Genomic DNA, 17,284 nt, shown 5'->3' with positions numbered 1-17,284 from the left:
TGGTGGTCTAACATCAATCAGTTCTTGATCTCGATCAAAAACTTAATAAGAACAATAATAGGCCATCGTATCCTAACACTAAATTATATGTATAAAATGAATGTTTATATTTTGATTGCATAAGGAGAATAACAAAAAAAATGAAAATCTACTCCTTACAAAATGTGAACATAAGTAAATACATGCTAAGGACATATTTCTGTTATAGAGTATTAAATTATGTTAATCTGTAACCTTATTTCAATCTTTGTCTAAGCTGAACAGAAATCTGTACAACATTATTGATAAATCAGTCTAGCTCAGACCGACTCATGAATTCAACTGTTAAAATACTTCAATCTTCACAAATCCTCATACTGATGAATCATTAAATGTAATGAGTTACAGAAGTAAATAGAATTACTTTACAATATTCTAACATGTAAACTGACTTCTTGTTTTAGTGTTATTTCTTCCCCGCTATTCAGAACAAACAATAAATAAATAAATGAACACACTCTACATACATCTTTAGTTTACTTTCCGAATTGGATAGTCAACTGTGTTAATATTTCTATCATCAATTCATAAGACAATATATTAAGCATAGATAGATAGTAGATGGCGGTGGAGTCCAACACGTGAGTTCCACCCTATTTGAAGCTCATCAGTTGAATATACCAGAGTTGAACTGGACCCAGTATCGTACACCTCAAACGCCATCACATTGTCCATTTAGCTACTGAATCCAGATAGCCAGTGGCTTGTATAAATAATACAATATAGTTTTCAAACTTCTTTCTCACTTCAATGCACATACTCTTGTAATTACCAATTTTTTTAAAGCTCGATATGATTAGATCTAATATGCTCTAGCTAATCTAGTGAAATCATGTTAGATGAATTAAGACGACCTGTCGAAGATTATATATATATACATTTACTTCAAGCTGTGAATATGCTTGACTAAGACAAAAAAGATTTTTTTGGTTCTGTATTTTTTTTTACAATAAATTTTTCAATGTAAAAGAAATAGGTTGAATACAAATTATATTTCGACACAAAATCGTTTGTTTAATTTAATTATCTTGTCTTAATGTATTTAAAATAGGCTCATAGAAATAATGAACTGAATGGAATAGATTTGATCATATGAAATTAGTTCATTGGATTCTGCATCATTTAATCTGTAAAGCATGTACTAACTGAGCTGCTGTAACAAAAACACATTTTTAAATGATTATAGATAATTCTAACAGCAGAATGGGATTGGACATAAAATCTGAAATGAAAGTATTATGTTTTAGTGTACTGAATTTATCAATTGCATGTTTGTATACTCGTATTTAAGTCAAATGTTCCGTGTATATATATGTGTGTGGGCTTGTGGCGCCATATACCCTTTAATTAGTAAATTAAAAGATAAATAAGTAGGTATCTTTAATACATTTTAGAAAAACAACACAAATATCAGATCCATTTCATAAAATGTTTTCTTCTAACCTGTATGGTTGATTTTATTCACCAGCTGTTATAGTTATAAGTAAATATGTATGAAATCCACAGTGAAATTTTATTTGCTTGTTTTTTCTTACTGAGAGAATTGCTAGCTAGCTACAATTTTTATATTCAATTCGTTGATTTTGTTATCATAAATTAATCAATAATACAGTGTATTATTTCTTTTAGCATTTTACTCTACGTTTGTGCATACTATGAAAGTACTGTAGTTTCTACATTTTCAATTGTAGATGATGATGATGATGATGATGATGATGATGATGATGACAATAATAACAATGTTTCTTTTATTCATTCAACTTTCATATTATGTCTGATAATAATGATTGACTGAATCCTATTTATATTCAGGAAAAATAAAGTAACCATTGACTTTTGAGCATTATATTAATGTATAACCATTATGAGTTGACCATAATCAACTGTAAACAGAATTTATTTAACAGAGCTTATTGTCTATTTAATCATCTGATAGAAAATATCTAATATATATATATATATATATATATATATATATATATAAAGGTAAATTACTTGTCTGTATCTGTCTATGATAAATAAATTTCACGTTATCCATTGACAAAAGTCTAATTCCTTTGATCAGGGAAAACAATTCACAAAAAAATAAAATCTTCCCATGAAATATGATAAATCACCCAGTTGTTTATAGACATGTCTACAGATAAATAATTCGAAATATCAGCTACTTATTGTTGTTAAGCCTGTTATACAGATTTTGTTATTGGATTTTGTTGATCTGCTTAGCGAAACAGTTTAACTAAAAATATAAATTAATGAATTCGAAATCAATTGTTTAAGTGAATCACTCCGGTCACGAGACTGGTGATTGATTTCTAATTAGGCTGTACCCATTTACTGTTTACGGTAAATCAGTGGATGAGGTTATGAATCTTCATCGACCAAGATGGTTGGGACACGTGTCGTGTATGCCTGAACACCGATTACCACGACGCGCGATGCTAACCGATGTTGGAGATGGTTGGAAGAAAGTTAGGGTTGACTAAATCAAAGCATGGCATCAGTGCTTGAAGTCACTAACTTCTAGTCTGAACCATGTTGGTAGATGCAGACTAGTTGGTTGGGGTCCTCGTCACTATCGTAACCAATGTTTGGAGACTCTATGTGACATGGCTCAGAATCGACCACAATGGCGTAGGTGTATACACTCTCTGTCTTCTTTCAAACTATGAGATTAACATCGCTTCATATCTTTCTTTCTACGAATTAGTTCTTTCTTCCTGTACTATATCCTTATATGTAATCTTTCTTTTATATATTACCATCATTGAATTAACTACTTCTATGAATCCGGTGTTCATCATGTTGTGTTAATGCGGTATGGCAACTTGGACTGATGCATATATGTGCCTGATCTTACGTTGCAGCTGACCGACTGACTGATAGGACTCCCTGGCCCTCATCGGCTGTCTTATTGATGTCAGTCAATAAGAAATCTCTTTAGATGAACTAATCCTGACAAACCAGTAATTGAACAAAGCATATATGTACCACTAAATTTTAAAAACAGCGAAGTATGGAATTCCACTAACTAGAAGGTTCTAAAATTTGTTCCAAGTTAGTTCCAATACTAAGAGGACGTTTTTTCTGTTTTAACCTCCAAACTGTAACATTTTGGTCAAATTGAATACCATATTTTAGTTGAAGTAAATTAGTAATATTTTCAAAACTACAGAAATATAGTAGGTATTCTAAAATTCTAGAAAACGAACTTCTGTTCCATTCTATACAGCATATAGTCTCTTTCTAATAGAACTTACTTCAACCCTTGTAAATGAACAATGATAGATTATGAATAAGAAAAACAAAAACACATGGATCTATTAAGTTACAAGGGTCTATCGACTTTACAAAGTTGTTTCATGAGTTAAGATCATTGATTGAGAAGATTAAAATTTCATTTTTCAATCGAGAAGTACTTATAGGTTTACTATGACTGTTATTCTTCCTCTCAATTATAACAACCTGTGACATGAATAGGAACTGAATTCAAATGTCAACCATTGTGCAATAAATAATCCGTTGATTTATTGAATGTATACTTATGTGAGCTAAATCTGAAAATTGTGTAGGTGATGATTTATAAAACTACTGAACGTTAGTAATTTTTCGTTTAATTCAATTATCTTCACTTATCACTAATTTCAAATGGTAGAACACTAAGTAAGGTTTTTCAAGGAATGTCACATAAATATTCGAAGGGGTTTTGTGGATACTATAGTAATTTCAATGATTGAGATCATGAGTCATTTGAAGCTACATCACCATGGGAAACATGGAAGTACTGGACGGCCGTTTCGTTCCATCGTAGGACTCCCCAGCAGTGCGCATCCACGATCCTGCCTCGTGAGATTCAAACGCAGGACCTATCAGTCTCGCGCGCGAGCGCTTAACCTCTAGACCACTGAGATGGCCGGCATCTTAGGGTGCTAATATCTAGCTTCAACCAATGCTCACAAATGCCATGGAACAGTCGGGAGTGGGGAGAATCAGATTTCCCTCTCGAAATGCACTCACATGAACACGTGTATACAACCACTGCTGGAGAAGCTCTACTCACTGCCTTCAAACGGCATTATTGTTGTTTACGAAATTCAAAGGATGAAAAGCGAATGCCGGAACTTTAACCGGGTCGGTGGACATGGAAAATTCACTTAGCGGAGTTGGAAAACCCTGATTCAAAACCAATGGTGCACATGGACTCATGTATCCTGAGGAAACAAATGGCGTATGAACCAATCGTTGTTCACTGTCTACCATGGGACTGCACCTTTTGACCTTGCTCCACTGCCTTTTGGAGCAAACCTTTAGGTCGAATGATCCGTGTGTGGCCTCTTAAGAGAACCACTCGTTTCAGTTTGGGCACCTGTGCAGTATCCCAGTCCTCACACAAATCGAATGATTTATGTGGAGCATATGTACTTGGTGCCTCCTTGTACCAATGTTTATATGTTTATATAAATCAACCAATTCACGAAATTAAGCGACTTATCCACCATTGTCTTCAGTGATTTACTATCTCACGACAGATCTGATTAAACATATATATTCATTTATCTTGAGACACCTTAAGATGATTTCATAAATGATCATATATTAGCGAAAGCCTGATGATCGCCTAACCCAATATAAATTACTGATTAGTGTAACAGTAAACTAAACAGGTGAATCAAAACATACTATCAGTTTAAAAGCTTAGTTAAATATAAACTTTCTGAACAAATTTCATTAGTTTCTTTATGTGAAATTTCTTATTATAACATATCATAAACATTATCTTTCATGATCTACTAAACAGAAATAACAGAAACAACTAAACAACTAGATCTATATGAAATCATTCAACATATCAATACAAAACTTATTCAAAGTACATTTTCAAATTATTGTACGAACATTTTGTTTTAATCATTATCAAAGGTTATTTTTGTTTACTTTCGGGTTTTTTAAAAAAGAAATACACTAATCTAGTTTACATTTTGTTTATTATTTACTAATTAAAAAAAGAAAAAAAGAAAATCATATTTCTATTTGGATTGATTGACAGAAATATTGTTTATTTGAAACTATAATACAAAACATTTTCACTATATTTTAAACGATTAAATGACTATTCAATGAAAATGGTTTTTATATGATTTTTGAATTTTGCTGATAACACATTTATTTTCATTAGTTATCTTGTTTTAAGTCTCAATTCGGATATTATGATTCAGAGTTCTGGAAAATTCTATCATTTATGTTAAGAAAAAAGAAATGAGGAAAGAAAACAAATCGAATCTGGTTACCATTATTCACCTTAACTAATATGACCTAAAGAATAGTATAATATATAAGACAATATATTTTAAATGAAATTGAAGATAAACCATTCAATAAGTAACATAAATAACAAGATAAATGAGGATCATATTTCCAAAATTTTTGATTTAAAAAAAATGTTAATGCACATTATAGTAAAAAAAAACTGACAGATTTAAAGTAAAAATTAGGCCCCACATTGGAACAGTTCGAATCTCCATGGTAATTTTAACAACTGAATTTCTAAGGTCATTGAACAGTTGTTCATTCTCTGAAAATATAAAAATAACATTTAACTTGTATTTATCAACGAGAAATTGAAAGTAATACTGAGATAATTTCACAAAATTTATGGCCATAAATTACTGCATTCTAAAGAGAAAAAAGAAAGAAAACAATCGGTTAGATCACAATAAACCACAGAATTCGATTTCTTTTCAAATACCAACAGCGAATTTATGTCGGATGCTTTAAAGCTGGAGGTCTTGATCTCATTATTCAATAAGAAATAGTTTGTGATAATATCAACGTTTGATAGTAATAAGCTAGCGTCAAGGTGTTTTTTTCCTGGGTCTGGTTTCAGACACTTCTGTGAACATATATTGCCAACGGGTGTGCGGAATTTAGGTCAAAAGAACTTGATTTTCAGTTGTTGTTTTTAATGTAAACTTTACAGTGTCTTAGTTAAAATTATAAGAATGTGTAAAAACTTCCGAGGTTGTTTAACCAACGGTTAAACGTTTTTTTTGTATGATTTATCAATTTTAGTGAACATTTCAAAGCGGATATCCTTTTTCATTTAGATCCAATGAATAAAAATGGAGATCATGGAAAACAATTTTTCCACAAACTAATGTATTAAAATAAATTAAAACACCTACAATCTGATCAACAATGTCATTGATGACATAAAATTCACTTCGGTAAAACATTCGAACAACAAATTATCATCATTGAATATACTAATCACTAGAACTCCTACGAAAAAAGCTGGAAACTCAAGTATATTGGCAGCCAACCCACTCAAATAATCATTTCTAGTAGCGACAACCCCAGAATTCACAAAATCAACTGCATACAAACTACATTTAGGAGGGCGGGAACATATACGAATAAATCCATCTAGTGACTACCTTTAAAAAGAGTGGCTATTGACACAGGTTCATCAAGCGATATCAATACCACTCATTAACAAAAGCAAAATTCGATTATGGAAACCGACAAATGGATCATCCTACCGTGTGTAAAATACATGTCAGAAATTACAATGGTATTGTTGATTCAGTTTAGAACGTGTGCAGCACATAAAGTGGCAAGATTACTTCAATCAATCTTATGCAAGGCAAAGGACGATGTGACAAATAAGAAAAAACGAACATCTACAAAATAAACTGATACAATTCCGTACAACACTACATCGGAGAAAAAGAACGCCCTCTTCATCTTCGCCCGCACGAACATCAATTAGCAGTCAAACTTCATGACCTATCCATGCTTATATCAATGCACGTGGACAACTATGGAAACACTTTCGACCGGAAGAATGTTGAGATCATGGATAGGCGGAATTCCAAAAACACTAGGGAATTTTTAAAAGCTTGGCACTCAGGTCAAACAGCAGTCAATAAACACATCGAAATAGATCCAATCCATCAACCAATAATAAAAATCATGGACAAATATAGGAGGAAGAATCAAGTCAAAGGGAGATACAATCAAAATAATGAGGTAGACAATGATAGGTTAGAGGTCAACAACGGCCGATCACCCCTCCCACCTCTTTTTCTAAATATACGCTTCACTGTTCAATTATCCACACACTCCTCATTACGTAATCTTATAGATTTTATGAATGTTATTCCAGTATCTATATTTTTTAAGTAATTGACCTATTTTCCATGATGAAACATGGATTCAGTGCTTAGTTAGTCTCATCACAACTAGTACACCTATCATCATGTTAACGACTTGTATTCTTTACTTATTGTATTTATTTATGTAATTTATTCCACTGTTATCATTAATTCATAAACAGCTTTGATTTTTTTAATAATTTCATATATGCATATAAATATTACTGTATATTAGAGTAAAGCCTGATGAAGATCTAATTGAAAACAATATTGTTTATTTAAATATTTTGTTTTAATTTATCACATTAACCACTGAAATTATGGTTTTCTATTTTTCTATTTTGTTTTTGTTTACTGATACATTTTAGTTGGCGATTATCTTGAAAAAGAATCTCGTGTATTTGAACAAAAATGGTCACACCCAACTCAAGTGAGTTATGAAACTTGAATAAATGATGAATATCAAGGACATATTGTTTCATTGGTTTAAATAGTGATGATTTAACAAATTTAAAATATTGAGCTTATTCTCTGTCTATTCTGTTTGTGAATCTCTTTATTTTATTTTTAATATTTGACTCTCGGTTAATTGAAATATGCCCATTTTCATGGATGGAATTTTGTACACCATTTTTAGAAATTAGTTTATATTCAGTTCGATAATTTCCTGGACTACAGCGGTCAAACTTAATTAGAGATGGTGAAGATTTGTAGCTCAGATGGATGATTTAATTGGAGTTTTGTTCTCTGACGAAACCACCCAGCCTAAAGAACAAAACTCCACCTAAAACTTAATTAACTTATGAATGAGATTGTATTTCTTATTTCGACTAAACAGAAACGTATTTAGTTCATTACTTATATACACGCATAAATAATACAGGCAAATTGAAACAGTAATATATGTAATTCAGTTAAAACCACGTTTTTCCAATCAAACCAACTGACATTGAAAACTACGTTGACTTTTAGTTTTTATTATAAGATTTCTGTTAGTCGTGTTTAAGGGTTTATTCAAGACACTAGTTTCTAAAGTGGCATTACAATTACGCACTATTTACAAATCAAATTTAGAATTGTAACCGAATTAAAATCCTTTGAATTAATGAACTTGGATTCCAGTGGTGGTTTTCAGACCAATCTTCGAAACTGATACTCAACACTTCAGATTCCACCACATTGTTCACCAGATCACTTAAATACGATAAGTAATATTACTATTCACTGAGTAAAAGCTATAATAAAGTTAAAAGTTCAAACACCTAGGAATTCTTTTAAGGAACTCATATGCTAAAAAGAGACCATTTAATCTAGTTTTGAATATGATCTGCGGTAAAATGAAAACCTTTAAATTTCTAATTCTCAGAATTGTTATCCCTCTTGTTTTGATTTTTATTTATTTATCTAAAGTACTGTAAGACCTGAGATAGTAAAATGTTGGTTTTCGCTCCTGTTAGAACTCTCACTACTAACTCAGAAACATTAAACTAATAACTCTTAAGTAAAATCAATCTTAGGTCATGACGTTTCATTCTTTTAACCCACAACGCGGTGAGAAACTCAAACGACGTCACTATTAATGAGCACTTGTAAGAAACTGATAAATCAATAGAGAATTTTTCAAAAACTAATAATTAACATGGTTTTTGTAACTGAACATACAAAAAATTACCATCTTGCTGAAATGTGTATAATTTGTAAATTTCCAAGAACTATCATTAAAAACCTCTTAATTTTGGACTTTAAGTAGTCCGAATTCAATATGTATACGACCGTAATGCCAGCAGTACAATGTGAGTATTGTTACATTCTTTTGAAACTTGGTATTTACACAAAATTACGAAATATCGGTTATCAGTTGCTACTCATGAGGTGGCTGAATGGTTAAGGTGTCCGATTTTCAATCACTAATGAGTTGCAGCTACCGCCACTAACCTTCAAACTTAAAGTGTGACTTGATGCCAAGTACATGAATCTGTATCTGCGAAATAAGTTAAATAGTTCATATAAACTTTATTAATTTGTCATTTCACTCTACATGAACGAAATGGGGCTTAATGGTAAGTTCAGATAGACCATATGATGGACAAATGTCTAATTAATATCATTCATATTACTAAATTGAGTACATTGAGTTCGTTCAAACAACTCATCTATAAACACATAAATGCTCGGCTACAAAGTACAATAACACATAGTAACAACCACAAAATTACAATTCCACGTCAACATTAAAATAAATATCCTAAGCCAAAAAAAGATTACCACTACAAATGATTCATGCTGTAGACGTGATCATAACTGTCTGAAGAAATAAATCTTTTTGAATCTATTACCTGAATAAAATAATCCAGATTAGAATAGTTTTCTCATATATAACTTTCGTTTAACTTTATTTAAACTCATGCTGACCATATCTTATACTTTATTTTACTTAAAATGTTTAAATTAACCAACGTCTACCGATTGGTCTATCAAATAAACAAATACAATACAGATTTTTAAGATAAATCTATGTACGATCGTTTACATTTCACAAGTCATTGACATCATTGTATAACTTTTACATATTTTAGGTAAATGAAATGATGTTTACAATGTCACTTAGGAACAGATTTCCATCATGAATGAAAATTATTATTAATTGAATATACAATGTTATTTATTGTCTTTGATTCATATTAAAATTTGTAAATTTATTTAAAACCATAGAGAAATATATTTTATTAAATACACGGACATTGTTATATATCCTACTTCTTTTCTCTCTTATTTTTTGCATTTTAACTTCCATTTGTCAGAGTAATGCAACCTTGAATCAGTTCGATCGTATAAAAACACTTGGTACAGGATCATTTGGTCGTGTCATGTTAGTGAAAGATAAAAAGACACAGATGTATTATGCAATGAAAATTCTAGAAAAACAAAAAGTAATTAAACCTATTTTTCTTCTATGTTTCAATTCTACTGATTATCAAATTTTTGTCTTGATAAAAATTAAAATAAATTTAAGCTGATCTAATAGTTAAGCGCTCACTCGCGAGACTGTTAGGTCTTGGGTTCAAATCTTGCGAGGAAGGATCGCAAATCCGCACGGCTGAGGAGTCCCAGAATAGGACGAAACAGCCGTTCAGTGCTTACAGGTTTTCTATGGTGATCTAGCTTCAATCGACTCGAGTTCAACTATTAATCTTTCGAAATTATTATCAATTTTATATCAATCACTGAACAGTGTTCAATTGATAATGATTCTTAATTTACGTATATCACCACTGTGGGCACTGGAACATATTATTACCGAAAAACTCAAATGCTTGTTGTCCACTAAATTCATATAGACGTTCATTAATGACATGATGATGTCCCGTTATCTAATAATCAAACAAGCAACAATTGAATAAATTTTAAGTAATTATGAAATATGACGAATGAAATTTTTATATTTTTCTGTATCTACGTAGTTAGTTAGTCGGTCATTCTTGTGGTGTAGGTTACTTATATTCACACAAGTAGTATATAACGGTGGTCAGGCATAGAATGTATTTCAATAGAAGATCGATGAGGAAAGAACGGCAACGGAACAAAATTGGTAGGAAAATGCAGGAACAATGAAATATGAGACAATGGATTGATATTTGCAAAAGAAACAGTCAAGTTTGAGACGATGGGTTGATATTTTGCAAATTAACGATTTACTATATGGTTCTCAGATTCTAGTGAAATGCTCTGTAATTTCGTGTCAATTACATTTTGGTTGTCCCCACTCGTTTTCTTGTTCACTGTAATTCTATTTGGTTTCTGTTATGTACTCGACATGAGGCTGCATTATATAAACAAGTTAACATTTCGGTCACTCCATCTATTCTGATTAGTTCAATAATCAACTAAGTCTTCATAATGAGTTTCTGATCATTCATGGCGTTAAGAAACAAGTTATAAGTTTTAGATCGTTGCAAACTAGCATTGATACTCAGGTAGAGAATTTCGTTCTCCTAGATCATACTTTCGTTGATAGATAGCTCTGACTAATCATTACATTGTAACCACTGATCTATGTATCGACTGAAAATTCATTTAAACTAACCTGTAGTATATATGCAACTTATATTGTTATCATTATCAACAACATCAAGAAGTAGCATTAATAAAAGATGGATAGTGGCTAGCAGTGGAATCCAGGACGTGCGTTTCGTCCTATTTGGGGCTCGTTGGCCGGATGTACCTGAATCTCAGAGTTGATGTTCATTCTGGGACTTGAGCCCAGTATTATTCGCTTCAAACGTCACCGCGTTATCCACTTAGCTACTGAGTTTTGATAGCCACTTGCTTGTGCAATGGGGTGAAGTTTAATTCATTTGGTATTGTTTTACTTGAATCTTCCCATTGATGTTTAGGATTGCAATTGATCAGTCTCTTATTGGCATATGTACATACTGTGTGTTTCGCCTCGATATTGCCTTAATTTACAAGCATTATAAGCAAAGATGGATAGTGGCTAGAAGTGCAATCCAGGACTCGCGTTTCAAGTAAAACAATAACAAGTGAAGTAGTATTAATAGTTTCCAATGTTTTTTTCGTTGTTTTGAAATTTGTCACAGGTTGTCAAACTCAAACAAGTAGAACATACATTGAATGAGAAAAAAATTTTACAAGCAATCAATTTTCCTTTTCTTGTCAGTATGGATTTTAGTTTTAAAGTAAGTAAATGTCAAACTAATAATTTCTTATTAGCTACAATGAATAAAATTATCAACATTTTGTTTAATATGTAAATATGTGTTGTTGTTTTTAAACTTACTGTTCATTGACTGATGACATTAGATAGAGATTGTACTATACAAGAAAATGATTAAAGTTAAAATCTTATCATTTGAATGGGTCATATTTATAGGTAAAATTAGGAAGTATTAGATTTTAAACCTGATGAAGTCGTGGATAGACACTGTCATGATTTCCTAGTTGTTGTTTTTTAATATCATTTTGAATTCTGTTCCAATAGACGTTGGTTGAAAGTGAATGTCACTTTAAAACTAAATAAATCTTTGTAATAATCTTCATAATACTCTCGATACATAGATATCAAACTATTTTCATTAACTGTTTTTAGTTAGCTTTTAATGACAACCTGAGTTTTTCCTCAAACGAACGTGACTTTCACCCTGATAAAAATGATCTGTGCATATTTAGCTACATGTTCATTGTTGAATCAATAAAATTTACGATCGTATTCGTTATCTGATCGGTAAAATTAGCAAACAATAAGAGTCAAACAACATAACAATTGTTTATATTAAAGAATGATTAACATGATCATTTTGGTGGTAGATCGATGTTAGAAACGGGAACAAAAGTTATGAGAAGAAGAACAGGACACAAAATGTATAAACATAGTTAAGGTTGATACTTATTTATATGCTGGAGAAAATAATCTTACAGAATACAGGGAGTAATGTGATCATTAATAATAAACATCTTTAAGAAACAATGAATGTGTAGTCAGAATGAAAATAGCTAATAACTACATAATTACTGAGTATTAATTAAAACTAAAATGAAATGAATATGTTATCAGTGATTAAAAGATGTAAGAGATAAAAAGAGGTTGAGAGCGAGAAAAGTTGATTAAAGAAGGTTATTCGATCTCAATCATAGTCATAATTGTAAGGAGAGGCGATGCATGATCCTCTTCTGTTTACATATATCAGAACGGAAACGTGTGATAGCAGTTGTCTTATCGAACCAACGTAAAATTAATGTTGGTTGTTTGTTAATTATTTGAATGAAAGACTAATATTCACTGTATGTTTACCATCTATCAAGTACCTTCCAACTGAACTTGTGCAGATTATTGCTTTTCAAACGTACGTACCGAGAAATCTGTTTAAGAAACTTAGTATAAGTATTTCGGAAAGCAAAACCTTCGTATTCAATAGTCTTTCAACAATACTGAAGGAACAAGTGATAGGAGAAATATACCTCTTACTAAGTTGATTTTTCTATACAACACTGAATGTTCGTTAGATAATTCAAAGGTAGATCGGTACATCTCCAACATCACTTTCAGTTTAATATATGGATTTAGATGTACCTGCGGTAGCAGCGTATATTAAAAGGATAGGAAAAAGTTTCTACCAGGTTTCATGAATACTCTAGACAAGTGATAGATAATAGACATGTTATAGATATCAGTCATCCCTTCAAATAATTAACGAATAACCAATATCAATTTTACTCTGCTTCACTATAACAATTGCTAATAAACGTTCCAGATCTGACCTGTGTGAAAAGAAGAGTATAGTAATAATTATTTCAGTGCTTCCAGGTTTTTTATGGTGGTCTAGCTTCAATTGACTCATGATCTCAACTATTGAAATTGCCACAATCTCCACGAAACCCCTTCTGATACTAAGTTATTTAATTATTTATTTCTAATAATAGTTATCGAAAAATTAATGCTCTCCCTAAACAAATAATTCGTTATTACTATGCATTGTCATTTAATATACCTTTTGGAATACTTAGCAATTCATGATGCGACAATGTTCATTCTTTAATTTATTAGGCTAGTGCTAGCTACTTTTCATTTAATTTGTAATAAACAGAATGCTTATTGATTTCCAAGTTTTTGATGCCAAAAAAAATACACAACAATTTTCCAATGATTTTCATCATGACACAAAATAGATTCAAGCATAATTGTTGAAAACAACATGTATTAAAGTGCAATTAAAAAAAAGTAACGTAACATCGTCATGAATGTAACATTACAGTGACAAATTGAAAAGAACATAATATAGACCATTATATTTGTAAAGTTAAAAGTGTAGTTTGAGCTGAGATCGCAAACCGTAAACGTCATTATATCATTCTAGGCACTATTCTTAATGTAGTTTAAAAATACTTAAAAATAGTGAATCCATATATACATAGTGCCAATAACTGCATGCTTACTACTCAGATTGTTTTTCGTATTGAGATATATTAAAGTAGTATGTAATTATGTCTCAGAACTAATTAAGATTCAGTATATTTCTGTATGATCTAAAGTTATTATTTATTACGAAACATAACAACTGAAGAACTTCAGAAAAACAAGGGGTTGTTGAACAGCTATTTCTTCCTAGTTATGATCACATTACAAATACAATTCTATGGTCACTAGTAGGATTCAACCACAGACCTTAATATGTTGAGGTGATCACAATATAATTAAGCAACTAAGGTAAAATCCAATGATGAACATTTTCAATTTAATTCGTTTATGATATGGTGTGATTCGTACTCGAACAAATGACTAGTATTCATCCATCTCAATACTTCATCTCGAAAACCATCTTGTTACGTAATAACTTGATGCTCCCTATCGACTAACCTTAAAATAGATTTCCAGAGTTTCTGATACAGTACAGTGACATGAAGAGTCAACCAATTAGAAAGTAAAATACTAACGCAAAGCTAGTAATAGAAACGTATAGCTGTATATGACAAAATATCTGTAGTTAAAATTGAAAAACTTTGGCATCTAGCTTCATAGCTTGTTGTAAACTTTTTGTCGCATCACGACCACATTTGTGGACGCAAACTACAGGAAACTTACAAACTAGAATGAAAGAACTTAAGATATAAATTTTAATTTTTTTCTCTTTTTCTATCCTGATGACTGATTAACATAATTGAAGTTCAACCTAAATTTAGCTATAATTTGTTTAAATTTGACTTTCTTTTATATGCTAAAATTCCAAATCAAAGGATAATTCAAATTTGTATATGGTACTTGAGTTTGTCAGTGGAGGTGAAATGTTTTCCTATTTAAGAAGAGTTGGGAAATTCAGGTAAGATATACAAAGCTTTTGTAACATAATAACTTTTTTTCATTTGTATATAGCTCAAATTAGAAATGTGAATTCGTCAGTACTTCTGCTCAACATGATCATTTTTATTACTAGTTACTAACTAATTTCGAGAAGCGTTCAATACATTCCATTATTTTCCTTTGTGACAATCTTTAGAAAATAAGTTTAACAATTGAATGTGTATATGTTCAGTTGTCTAAATAATAATAATTGCTAGTAAAAAGTCATGGCCATTGAAGAACAACCATTTTTATCGAAAGACAGATACCCATCTGTTATGTTCTTTATGACCCTGCTTATTATCACATGACTAAAACGCCGATTAGAACACCGACGTATATGAGCTTAGCCTGGTGCCAAACCAATGACGCGTTAAGCGGTACGAGCTTCCTAGAGCCTACTCTGAGTCCTTAATATTTCTTCTTGCCTTGCCCTGCTTGTTGAGTCCAGAACGCAATCTCAGCATCCACTGTATGAATCATGTATTTCATACATACGCAGTCCATATACAACCAAATCAGACCGTATTATACCATAAAACAGAAAATAACAATTATACAAGATCAAGACAAAAGTAGATGTGAGTGTGAGATAGTGTAACGAATAAATCGGAAATAAGTTAAGAATTGTAAGTCGTATAATAGTAGCTAATAGGTCAACTAAAATCATATGACAAGAGAAATATGAATATGTATGATTTAGCTATTTAGTAGTTATACAATAAGAATGTATATATAATGACTAATTAGTATTAGAGCTGAACAATCAGTAAAACAGACCAAGTTGTTTGTACACAATAGTTCAACATAATTTTAGAGGAATTCCTAAAACTGTCATTCTCCGATTTCAACACGACGTAGTGAGTCTTTATAAATACTACTAAGTTTTTACTTTGTATAAACGACTTATTCCAACAAAATTACAACATTTCTGTATCGACAAAACTATTCAAAGTATAAAATAAATCACACCTCATATCTTGAACTAAATCATCAATCTTAATAATCAACATTGCATGTATAAATTTGTGCTCCAACTATGGTCACAGCAGATAGTTCGATTAAGTAGTAATTTGCTTATGAGTAAACTGTTAAATACTTAGAGGCTATTGATAGAAACTTAGAAATACAGATGTCATACTAGCTGACATATTTCATACCCTAAAGGAACTGATACTTTTACTAGGAAGTTTACCTCTATCACCTAATGACACCAACTTATAAAAAGGGTCCTCTTCATCCGATATGTACAATTGTGAATATGTTTAAGTCAATGAAATGCTATGTATCAGTTAGACAAATTGTTTCAACAAGGCTTCAAACAATACGTTCAGTTTCTTTTTATTAAAGAACTTATTAAATATACTAAATAATTGTTCTTCTCTATTTCTGTTCATATTCTAGTGAAGAAGATTCACGTTTCTATGCAAGTCAAGTTGTACTGGCATTTGAATATCTGCATTCTTTTGATTTAATCTACAGGGATTTAAAACCTGAGAATTTATTGATTGCTAGTGATGGTTATTTAAAAGTAAGCTGTATGATTAAACAACAAAACTAGTTAAAATTGATTAGTTCGACTTTTATTTAGGTCCAATGTACAAACATGATCATATATTTCATTATTTGAAGTATTGGCTAAATGTCTGCATTTCCAATAAATGAATCAATAAGTCAAATATTATCAATTCCATAAGGTTAGAAGACCCATAAAAACCCCTGCAGTTTGTAGTAAACTGAAGATACAATTTAGGCTTTAACGTATCAGAGGAAGGTATCAACAGTACATGCTTCAGTGGAATCCAGGACGTGCGTTTCATCTTATTTGGGACTCGTCAGTTGGATGTACCTGAATCTCAGAGGGTTGATATTCACTCTGGAACTCGAACCCAGTACCGTTTGTTTCAAACGCCATCGCGTTATCCACTCAGCTACTGAGTCCTGATAGCCACTTGCTTGTGCAACGAGGTGAATTTGAATTCACTTGGTATTGTTTGGCGTTTGAAGCGAATGGTACTGGGTTCGAGTCCCAGAGTGAACATCAACTCTTTGAGATGCAGGTACATCCAGCTGACGTGCCCCAAATAGGACGAAACGCGCGTCAAACTGGATTCCACTGCTAGCCAATATCCATCATTGCTTACAAATAGCTTATGAATTAAGGTAATATCGAGGCATACGCACAGTATGCACATATGCCAATAAGAGACTGATCAATAGCAGTCTTAAACATCAATGG

At 31.4% G+C, this 17,284-nt stretch overlaps 1 protein-coding gene across 1 annotated transcript in view; it reads left to right on the top strand.

Moving 5' to 3' along the window:
* The window catches only part of MS3_00008682 (uncharacterized protein), a 50,998-nt gene that overhangs the window by 22,216 nt on the left and 11,498 nt on the right, over positions 1–17,284 (top strand). The window contains exons 2-6 of the mRNA XM_051217015.1: positions 7,562–7,623; positions 9,995–10,123; positions 11,792–11,890; positions 14,943–15,025; positions 16,450–16,576. Of these exons, the coding sequence (XP_051065645.1) occupies positions 7,562–7,623; positions 9,995–10,123; positions 11,792–11,890; positions 14,943–15,025; positions 16,450–16,576 (500 nt within the window). The remainder of the gene's footprint in view (positions 1–7,561; positions 7,624–9,994; positions 10,124–11,791; positions 11,891–14,942; positions 15,026–16,449; positions 16,577–17,284) is intronic.

This window comes from Schistosoma haematobium, chromosome 6, assembly GCF_000699445.3.
Source record: "Schistosoma haematobium chromosome 6, whole genome shotgun sequence".
Classification (NCBI taxonomy): Eukaryota; Metazoa; Platyhelminthes; class Trematoda; order Strigeidida; family Schistosomatidae; genus Schistosoma; species Schistosoma haematobium.
The sequence above is the reverse complement of the archived record's forward strand: the minus strand, read 5'-3'. Positions and strand labels throughout refer to the sequence as shown.